This window comes from Plasmodium reichenowi, chromosome 4 (genome assembly GCF_001601855.1).
Source record: "Plasmodium reichenowi strain SY57 chromosome 4, whole genome shotgun sequence".
In the NCBI taxonomy this organism is placed as follows: Eukaryota; Apicomplexa; class Aconoidasida; order Haemosporida; family Plasmodiidae; genus Plasmodium; species Plasmodium reichenowi.
The window spans coordinates 258,957-270,394 of NC_033649.1; the positions used below are offsets into that span (position 1 = coordinate 258,957).

At 19.3% G+C, this 11,438-nt stretch overlaps 3 protein-coding genes across 3 annotated transcripts in view; 1 reads left to right on the forward strand and 2 right to left on the reverse strand.

Moving 5' to 3' along the window:
* Positions 1–965: 965 nt before the first annotated feature.
* On the reverse strand, positions 966–1,913 carry PRSY57_0406200 (hypothetical protein; the record flags this gene model as incomplete). Its single annotated transcript, XM_012905926.2, has 1 exon — positions 966–1,913. One exon carries the CDS (start codon positions 1,911–1,913, stop codon positions 966–968), a length of 948 nt encoding a protein of 315 aa, XP_012761380.1.
* A 1,339-nt stretch (positions 1,914–3,252) lies between these two features.
* PRSY57_0406300 (peptidase, M22 family, putative) lies at positions 3,253–6,041 on the forward strand (the record flags this gene model as incomplete). Its single annotated transcript, XM_012905927.2, has 5 exons — positions 3,253–3,703; positions 3,844–4,696; positions 4,910–5,457; positions 5,678–5,771; positions 5,906–6,041. The coding sequence occupies 5 exons, from the start codon at positions 3,253–3,255 to the stop codon at positions 6,039–6,041; spliced, it is 2,082 nt and encodes a 693-aa protein (XP_012761381.2).
* A 464-nt stretch (positions 6,042–6,505) lies between these two features.
* The window catches only part of PRSY57_0406400 (hypothetical protein), a gene marked incomplete at both ends in the record, with an annotated part of 7,206 nt that continues 2,273 nt past the window's right edge, over positions 6,506–11,438 (reverse strand). Inside the window, one exon of the mRNA XM_012905928.2 lies at positions 6,506–11,438. This exon is cut by the window's right edge and continues 2,273 nt beyond it. Coding sequence (XP_012761382.2) covers positions 6,506–11,438 — 4,933 coding nt within the window.

Here is an 11,438-nt window from a genome sequence, read left to right on the forward strand (position 1 = left end):
GACAAAAAAAAAAAAAAAAAAAGTGATTAACATACATAGATATATACCTACATATTTATAATTCAAATTATATATTTTTTTTTAATAAAATGGGTTTGTTTTCCCTTATGGAAAAATGTAAATAAGGAAGGAAACACACATTAAAAAATAAATATGTATAAATATAAAATATTTTTTATGTAACGTATAATTTTATGTTAACATCATCATTTATTATTAAGAACCAAAATAATGAACCATTAATACAAAAAAAAAATAAAAAATAGACAAAAATATTATTATATGTGCATGCATGATTTATTTAAAAAAAAAAGAAAAAAAAGGGCAGATATATATAGAGCTATGATTTTTCATTTTAATGATCATTCATTAAAACATGTTGCATTCAAAAAAATAAATTAAATCTTATAAATAATATATATATATATATGTAGTGTTACATTTCCATATTATACTTATGTGAGGAGAAAAAAAAAAAATTCATCGTCTCAAAATTTAAGATAAAACAACACACCTTATTTTTATTTTATTTTATTTATTTACACTTATATATATTATTTATTAATTTATTTTTGTATATTTTAAATGTATTTTTTCTTTAAAAAGGGTCAATTTATAAATATCATAGATGGAAAATGAACTTTTTTTTTAAATGAACAATACATTTATTTTCATATAATAATTTCCTATGAATATTTTTTTTGCTTTATATATTTTTCACAATGTAAAAAAATAAATAGACATTAATTTTATAGCAGTGAGAATTTTATCTTACGAATTATTTAATAATGTATATATTCAATTGTACATGTCATTTTTTACACAAAAACGAATTTTAAAAAAAAAAAAAAAAAATATATCTATCTATATATATATATATACATATATATATATATTATTAAAAATTTTCTGAAAAAAAATTATGTATATTTTTTTATATATATATTAATTGTATCTTCAAATTATTAGTAATCATCATAATATTCATCATCATAATATTCATCATCATAATATTCATCGTCATAATATTCATCGTCATAGTATTCATCGTAATCATATACATCATCTTCTTCTTGGTAATATTTTTTCTTCTTATCTTTTTTTTCTACTTCTTTTTTACCAGTTTCATACTTTGAAAGTTTGGATTTTTCGTCGCCCAAAAATTCAGGTGGTGTTGGGGCGGGGCGACTTGAAAAAATAGATGATATACCAGAGACAGCACCTGAAATAGAGCTTACTAATGTAGCTATTCCAATTATTGCTCCTATAAATTGAACAAATGCTTGTGGATGTTTTTGATATAAATTTACAGAATTTGAATTAACACTAGGCATATTATTATTTCCATTATATTCATCCGTTTTTTTTATTATTTCCAAATTTTTCTGTTTCATATTTAATTCATTATTTATCATTAAAAACATAATTTCTTCATCATTTTCTTCTGTTATTTTTACATGAAATACAAATTTTGTAAACACATAATTAGTAACAGAATATTCAGTTTCAAAAGAAAATAATTTCCTCTCTTTATATATAAGATCACTAAAAGAATTTATTTCATCTAATGGATATATATTCTGTATATTTTTTGGTATATTGCTAATATTTAATTCATGATCTGCTTTGTTCAGTATTCCTAATTCTCTAGCTTTCGTGATATTTAAATCATCAAAAATAAATATTGCCACAATTTCTTTTATACCTTTTTCCATATAATATTTGTATGTTCTTATGGAATTATTTACTATTTTTTCGTTGTTATCAACTAAATTCTTTTCATTAATAATAAACTCACAATATCTTTGAAACTCATTTCTTTTGTCTCGCAGTATTTCTCTTGTCGAAATACAGCATACATGGTAATATTTTAGAAATATAATAGACAAAAGTATCAAATTCAAAATCTTCATTTTTTTAAATAAATAAATAAAATAATAAAATAATAAAATAATAAAATTTAATATTAAAAAAAAAAAAAAAAAAAAAAAAAAAGAAGCAATAGTTATATTAGAACCTGAATTTTATCCTGTATTTCGCAACCACTATTCAAAATAAACTTAATATCAAATTCAAATAAAAAAATAAAAAAAATTAATTATTTTGAGTGATGAATGATATGTAAATTTTTATAAACCGAAAAAAAAAAAAAAAAAAAAAAAGATTATTCATAATAAAATCATTTTTATGAGACAATTTATTTTTTTTCCTATTTTACTTTTTTCTTTTATTTTTTTATATCTATTATATATGTTCTACACTATTGAAAATATTGGCTAGTTTAAAGGGGAAAAAAAAAAAAAAAAAAAAAAAAAAAAAAAGAATACCCATAATAATATCATTCTTATAAGACAATATATTTTTTTTCTTATTTTACTTTTTTCTTTTATTTTTTTATATCTATTATATATGTTCTACATTATTGAAAAAATTGGCTAGTTCGAATGGGGGAACAAAATAAAAAATAAAAAATAAAAAAAATTTTTTTACAGAATTTCTTCCTTTTTGGCTAGATATATAATAATAATATTATTAAAAAAAAAAAAAAAAAAAAAAAAAACTTTACTATAAATACCAAATATATACAAATGTTGTATATATATAATGTACTATATGTTTCTATATACATAAAATGGAACTGTTGTAAAAATGGAAATGTGTTTCATACACATCCGATTCTGAGTCACATAAAAAACTCTAAGAATTAAAGAAGTAACATTTTTTTTTTTTTTGAATAAAATAATTACATAAATATAAAATACCACTAAAAAATTTACGCTTATAATTTATTTATCAACCTTATTTGATAGTTATATAACAAGAAGAAAAAAAAAATATATAAATATAAATTATTCATACAGATCCATATTCAAACATATAATGCACTCTTTTTAAATTTTCTCATATATATGCTTATAAATATATATATATATATATATTATATATATTATATTATATATGTATAATCTTATAATGGCATAATTAAAGGTATATTATTCTTACTTATAATCATATGAAATAACATTAATAATATATATATATTTAAAAAAAAAAAAAAAAAAAAAAAAAAAGAAATAAAACAATCTAAAAATTATTATGAAAAATGAAAATAATATATCATTAACCTTAAAATGAAATATAAAAATTAACACATATATATATATATATATATATATTTATTTATTTATTTATTTACCCATGGTGAACATGTTAGAACAATTACAAAAGAAATGTACTCTTAATAAATAAATAATGAAAAATGTAAGTACTCATATTGCTATATATTTATTCTGTTATATATTTTTAATTCATCATTTATGTTATACATTTAAAATTGATAATACCCCAATAAAAAATAACAAATTTAGTGATATTCTTCAGAGAGCAGTAAAAAATATAAATAAACATCTTAACAAGAAAAATGTAAACTACGATATATGTAAATATAGAAAAATTCCCAAGATTCTGTTACAAACAAATAATTGTAAGAAAAAGAAAAAGTTGAATTATATAGTTGGAATAGAAAATACATGTGATGATACTTGTATTTGTGTTATTGATACCGATTTAAATATAATTAAAAATGTAATCATATCCCACTATAAAGTTGTGCATAGTTATGAAGGTGTATATCCTTTTTTTATAAGTTCTTTAAATAGTTTGTTCTTAAAACATTATGTCAACAAAATATTAGATAATATAGGTAAAGAAAAATATTAGTTTATATAAATATATATTTTTTCTTTTTAATTGTATACACATAATTATAAGTATTACTGACAATATAGAAACTTATATATATATATATATATATATTATTTTATTTTTTTTCTTTTTATATAGATCCTAAACGTGTTATCTGTTATGGCTTTAGTTCCTGTCCAGGGATAGCCAAAAATATGGAAGCAGCAAAAAATTATATAGGAGAAAAAAAAAAACAAAATGAAAATATCAAAATAAGTGCTGTAAATCATATATTTGCTCACATTCTTTCACCACTATTTTTTAATTTTTATAATGATAAGCATACGTACACAAATAGTGCTGAATATAAAAATGAAAATATAAAAGCAGATGAAAAGGATGACAAAATTTATTTAAACATATCAGAAAGCATAAAAAGTGATAAGGAGCATAAAAACAAAATAAAAAATGTTCTGGAAGTTTTAAATAAAAATATTATCACACAAGAAAAATTAATAAATTTGATAGAGGACGATTTTTTTACATATGGATCATATGTACTAAACAGAATAAAAAAAAAAAAAAAACCAGAAGAGAATAAATTGGATGATAATAAAATAAATAATACTGAAGCAAAAACGGTGAATGAGGAAAAAAAGGATATACATAATGAAACGTTAAATATCATACAAACGGAATATATGAAAGATGGCTATCTTTGTATTTTAGTTTCAGGAGGTAGTACAGATGTGTACAAAGTTCAGAAAGATACAAAAAATGCTATTAATGTGTGTAAAATATCTACAACAATGGATATAACTATTGGTGATGTGATTGATAAGGTTACTAGACTCCTCGAACTTCCTGTTGGTTTAGGTGGAGGACCATTTCTTGAAAAAGAAGCACAAAAATATCTTACAAATTTAAAAAGTACATCTAATGAAAATTTTCAAAATGACCCTTTTCAACCTTTTCCTAATCCTTTTTCGACTAATAATATAATTGATTTTTCGTAAGTTCTTAGTCTTCATTTTGTGTATTTAATAGTAATTGCATATGTTATATATTTATAAAAAAAATAAATTAATATATATATATATATATATATATATATATATATAATATATTATTATTTTAATTCCCATTTTTCTATTTTCATTTCCATTTTAATTTTTATTTCTATTTCATTTTTTTCTTATATTTATTATTTTTCATTTTTTTGTAGCTTTTCTGGAATATATAATCACATGAGTAAAATAATAAAAAAATTGAAAAGTGAAAAATCATTTGAAAAGGAAAAAGGAAGATATGCATACTATTGCCAGAAAAATATATTCCATCATTTATTAAAACAAGTGAATAAAATAATGTATTTTTCAGAACTCCATTTTAATATAAAAAACGTATTTATAGTTGGGGGAGTTGGTTGTAATAATTTTTTATATCAAAGTTTAAAAGATATGGCTGCAAAAAGGGACAATGAAGAAAATCAAATAAAAGAATATAATCGCTTAAGAAAACGATTAAGGAAAAAAATGAAAAAAATTAATGATGAAAAATTGTCTGTATTAAAAATTTCAAAAGATAGTCTCAAAAGTGATCACGATTATAATTCTTCCTTGTCATGGAAGATATATTTAAAAAATCTTTTAAAGAAAAGGAAAAGTAAAGACGTTCTATCAACATTCAAATTATTTAATTTTGATGACTTTATTAAATTGAAACAACAAGGAAGTTTTTTATTGGATGATACTGTTTTTAAAAAAGATACAAGTAGGTTCATTATGTTAATATATATATATATATATATATATATATATATATTTTTCTTTATGTGTACTAGCCATATTGTTATTTATTGGATAGCTTTTTTTTTTTTTTTTTTTTTTTTTTTTTTTAAATATTATAATATATATGTACAAGCCAAATTGTTATGACCAAGTAAATTATTTTAATATATATATATTAATATTCTTCTTTTTAAATTTTATAGGTCCTTGGAGTATTTACAAGACCCCTTTAAACCTTAGTAGGGACAATGCTGCAATGATAGCCTTCAACACTTTTTTAAATTTACACAATAAAATGTAATAAAAGAAAAATTATATATATATATATGTATATTTTTGTTCATATAAGTAGAACATAAATACATACATACATATACATATATATATATATATATATATATATATATATTTTATTTATGTTTTCCTTGCAGGAACCTTTATGACGACACGTTAGATATCGATATAAAAACAACAGTAAAAACAAAATTGGAGAATAATTTCCTACTTTTATCGGATATAATAATTTTTGATGTAATGCTACAGTATTATGACAATAATAAGGGATGATTGGAAAATATGTTATATATATATATATAGTATGATAATATGTCAAAAAAATAAACCATTCAATTTATCAAAACGAATATTATAATGAGTTATTAATATAATTTGAAAAAATTAACAATAAGATATTTTATTTATTTACTAAATTTAAGGTCAAACACTTTTAAATTTTTAAAATATTTTAAATTCACAAAAAAAAAAAATAAAAATAATAATCATAAAAAAAATAACAAATAAATAATAAAATATACAAATATGTACATATATATATATATGTATCACAAAATAACAATATATTTTGTAAATTCATAAAATATTAATTATGACAAAGATTTAAAAATAATTAATTATTACATGAAAAAAAAAATATTCAAAACATATTAATATACATACATATATATTTATTTATTTATATATATATATATATATATATATATATATTTTTTTACACAAAAAGGACGTCCCTTTTAGGTTTTGATAAAGGTACAGTTATCATTAATTATAGAATAATGTTTATGAACCGGATGAAGTAAATAATCATTTATATTTTTGATAAAACTTGTTTCTTCATAATATTTATACATATGAGAAAAATTAGTTTTGTTTAATATATATGGAAGGAATTTTTGTTTGTTTGTTTTTTTCATAACATCTTTTAGACATATATATGGTTGATATGAGAATTCATAATTGTATCCTTTTAAAAGTTGATATGTGTTTTTAGGATAATATAAGTTATGATTTTTTTTATGAAAATGTTTTAGTTTCATAGAGTTTACAACACATAAATGTAAATTATCTATGTATATAATTTTTCGATTTTGTTGATCGGTTTTAACATATTCTTTATAATTTGTATATAAAATAAAATGTATATTAATAAATGAGCATCCTATTTTATGCGGAATAATATAGATATGATTATTGTTCATAATGATAGTATCTAATATATTTGGATGTGATACGTTTAAAATAAGTTTACCATTTGGTGGGAATGAAATCTTTTGCATATTTTTATTATACAAGTGAATATAAAAATATTGTATAACATTTAATGGAATGTATTTTGTATAATAGTTCTGTATAGTAGCACTATATATATGTGATATATTGATTGTTATTTTAATGATTCCTTTTTTATCAGGAATATTATTTCTATTTACATAATAATGAGAAGAAATATATGTACATTCATATGGTGGTGTTTTCATTTTTTCTATATGTGACAAATTATATATTTGAAACATTTTAAAAAGACGAAAATGTTTATAAAAATTATAAATTGAATTGGTACTTAACTCTAGGGTTGGTGTATTTCTTTTTTGTTCATGTATATTATTTGTTACAACAATATTATATTTTTTTGATACAATAATATTATTATCTCTAATTAATTTTACATATAATATATAATTACCTTCTTTATATGCTTTAATAGATAAGAATGTGTCCGACGAATTTTTTAGCACTTTTAATATTTTGTTATATTTTGTATTTGTTAAAATATGCTTATCTATATTATCGTTATTCGATTGAATTACGGAATGACCTTTTTCAAATATCCCTTTATTTTTTCCTTCCTTTCTTTTATATGGTGACAAGCATGTTGTGATATTTAACGTGACACATTCTCTTTTATCATTTAAAACAATAGAATCAGTATCAGCAAAATATTCTAAAATAAAGAATTTTTCATTTGAATTTTTTTCATACATAGCTTTAAAATCTATGTGTTCAAAAATATCCTTAGTTTGGTTTTGAAATATAAGGAATGTATAGAACTTTTTTTTTAATGGAACGTAAAGTGTATATTCACTTTGTTCATTTATAAATTGGACAGAGTTAATATGATCGAGATTAATATGTACTTGTAAAAAATAGTGTTGGCGCATAATTTTTAGTTCTTCTGAATCTATACAAATTGGATGATGAATTTTATATTTACAAAAATTAATATAATATGTTTCAATGTCATGAAAATGTAAATCATATTTTTGTAGACTAACAAATTGTTTTATTTTTTTATAATTTTTTATTTGTAATACGAATATATTAAAATAATCTATAAAGATAGGATATATGTGTACTTCTGTATTACCTACAATATTGTTCGTTTTGATGAGACAGCTATATTGTCCTTTATTATTATTATTATTATTATTATTATGTTCATATAATAAGGTAGGAACTACTACAGTATAATTCTTTGAAACACATAATATTTTGTATATATATGGATTATCAAATTTAAAAATTAATTGAATACTTTGATTTGATGGATGTAACAGTATATGTGCTATATTATGATTATTATTTTGTTTATTCATTATTATTTTGTTTGGTTGTTCTGTTTTATCATTTATAAGATTTTTTATTATATTATTTATAAAATTGGAAATAACATTTTTTATTATATTTGAATTATCATCATGTTTTTTTTTTTGCATTTGTTTTTGTTCTTGCATTTGTATTTGTTCTTGCATTTGTATTTGTTCTTGCATTTGTTTTTTTTTTTGTTTTCCTTTTTGGAATTGCGCAAGTTGCTTTTCTTCATAATAATTGTGGAGTAATTTTCCAGGTGAATACACTAATAAATGTACCATATTAGATATTATAGATTTATACTTAAACGTTTTATTATTATTTTCTGGATTATGGTATGTAAGTTCAATTTGTATATAGTATGTACCTACGATTTGACAATCTATATAATAAAATACATCGGAAAGGATCATGTGTTCATCTTCTTTATTTTGTTGTTCAAATAAAGATTTAATATTTTTGATAATATTATAATTAGAGTTCTTAAAATCATTTTGTATAGGATTTAAATAAATTTTGTTATAATTATATAATAATTTTATTTTGAAAAGTTCTAAAGGCATTTGATTAACAAATTTTTGATTATATTTATTAAAAAATTCTAGTCTTAAAATAATTAAATCTTTCATATTATAAAATGAAGAGGACAAGGAAATTTTTATGTGTGATATTTCATTAAAGGATATATTTAAATGAGATGGTTTTATTTCAAAAAAATGTTTATTATTATTATATATATATAATATACCTTCATTTATATATGTTGAATTAATATATAAAGAAGAACAATTATTATTAAAAGATGTATCTGTTTTTCTGACCATATCAATTTCTTTAATAATATATGTTTGGTTCCATTTTTTTATATATGATGGTATATTTTGAAGAAATCTATCTTTATCATATTCATCTTCATAATCATTGTTAAATATTACATTTATTTGATTATAATATTTACCTTTAAAATAATAATCAAAAATAAAATCTTTATGTATATTACATACATATATCTTATAATAAACTAAAGGAGAATAAAACAAATATAAATGTATCAAACTATTTATAAATATTTGATCATAAAATGTAATGAATAATTCTTTTTCATATATATATGTTTCTTCATCTTTTATATATTTATATTCAACAATTAATGACAAGAATAAGAATGAGAATGAGAATAAGGGAAAAGAATTATGTATATTAATATATTGATTGTTAGTATGATTATATTTATTTAAATTCTTATGATAATTATTCTGCAATGTATGATTTAATAATACTCTATTATTTGTATTTATAATAATTTTCCTTATGTTCTGTTCATTTTCTAGATAGTGCGATTTATTTTTATAGCATACTGGATGAAAATTTATGAAGTACGGCTTGAGAGTATATTTAAATTTTTCATTTGTTAATATAACATTTTCTTTGTCGTCTATAAGAAAAGTTTTAAAAAAATAATTATGGTTATTATACAATGACAAAATATTAAAATTATAAAGAGGATTACAACTATGATGATATTGTTTATTTGTTATATTGTTTGATATATTGTTTGATATATTGTTTGATATATTGTTTGATATATTGTTTGATATATTATTTGTTATATTATTTGTTATATTATTTGTTATATTATTATGATTGTTGTTTTCTCTTTTTTTGAGAATTAACATATCTTGTATAGCATATAATTTATCAAGGTGCTTATCAAAAATAACCATTTGTATAGAAGATGGATATGTAATATGTACTGGGAAAAAATTAGTACTCTTAATATTTTTGTTTTGTTTATCTTTCATTTGTATTATTATATTTGAAGTATTAGGAGCTTTTTTTTCATACGTACCATAAATAAAATAATATTTCTGTACAGAAATAAAATTATCATAATATGATATTATATCACTATATGTATCACTATATGTATCACTATATGTATCACTATATGTATCACTATATGTATCACTATATGTATCACTATATGTATCACTATATGTATCACTATATGTATCATTATACATATCATTATATATATTTCCCCCTTTTTTTTTATTTTTTTTATTTTTTTTATTTTTATAATAATTTCCTTGACGGAGTAACACATTAGCATATTTACTACATGAACACAAATAATTTATTTTATTATAATTTTCATTAACATTTTGATTCATAAATTTTTTTTTGTTGTCGTTTATGGATTCCTTGTGAAATGAATAATTAAAAATAAAATCATACTCGAATAATTTTCTGTTATACAATTTGACTGGATAAAAGTTTGTATGATCATCTGAGAAAATAATAAATTGTTTATATAAATATTTATCATCATCAAAATAATAATTGTTCTCAGTGTAATCATTTTTTATACTTTTATTATTATTATTTTTTTTTTTTATATATTGGATATCACAACATATATTTTGATAATTATGCTTCTTTGGATTATATATATGTCTATAAAATTGAGATTGGAATATAGATGAAAATTGTTCATCAAGAAATATATTATGAAACAATAAACTACCTCTTATGTTAAATAATTTATTAAATATTTTATTCTCTTTTATTATTATATTTTTATTATTATGATCTTCAGAAGAAATATTTATTTCATACGGTATTTTTTTATTAAAACCATCATATATGATTAAATGGATGAATTGGTTATGCTTAATATATTTACTACATACAAAATCTACACAAAACAAAGCATTTATTTTATTATATATATCTAGATTTAATATGAAATTATTATATTCCATATATGTACCTTTTATATATTTTATTTCTATCTTGGCTTTTCCTTTTTTTTTCCCTTTTATATAAAAATATGCACAAGAATCTTTATATTTTTGATCTATCTCTTTCGAATATTTTGTAACGTTCTTATTTATATCTGTATATGTTTTATCATAATTAATAATGAAATTATTGTGTATTTTATAAAAACAAAAAGTTAGAGGAACAAGATGTGACGAACTATTTAAATGATTGATATCATTTTTATGGTATATATTATTATACATATTATAATAATCATCCTTTTTTTTTTTTTTTTTTTTTTGTTTTTTTTGT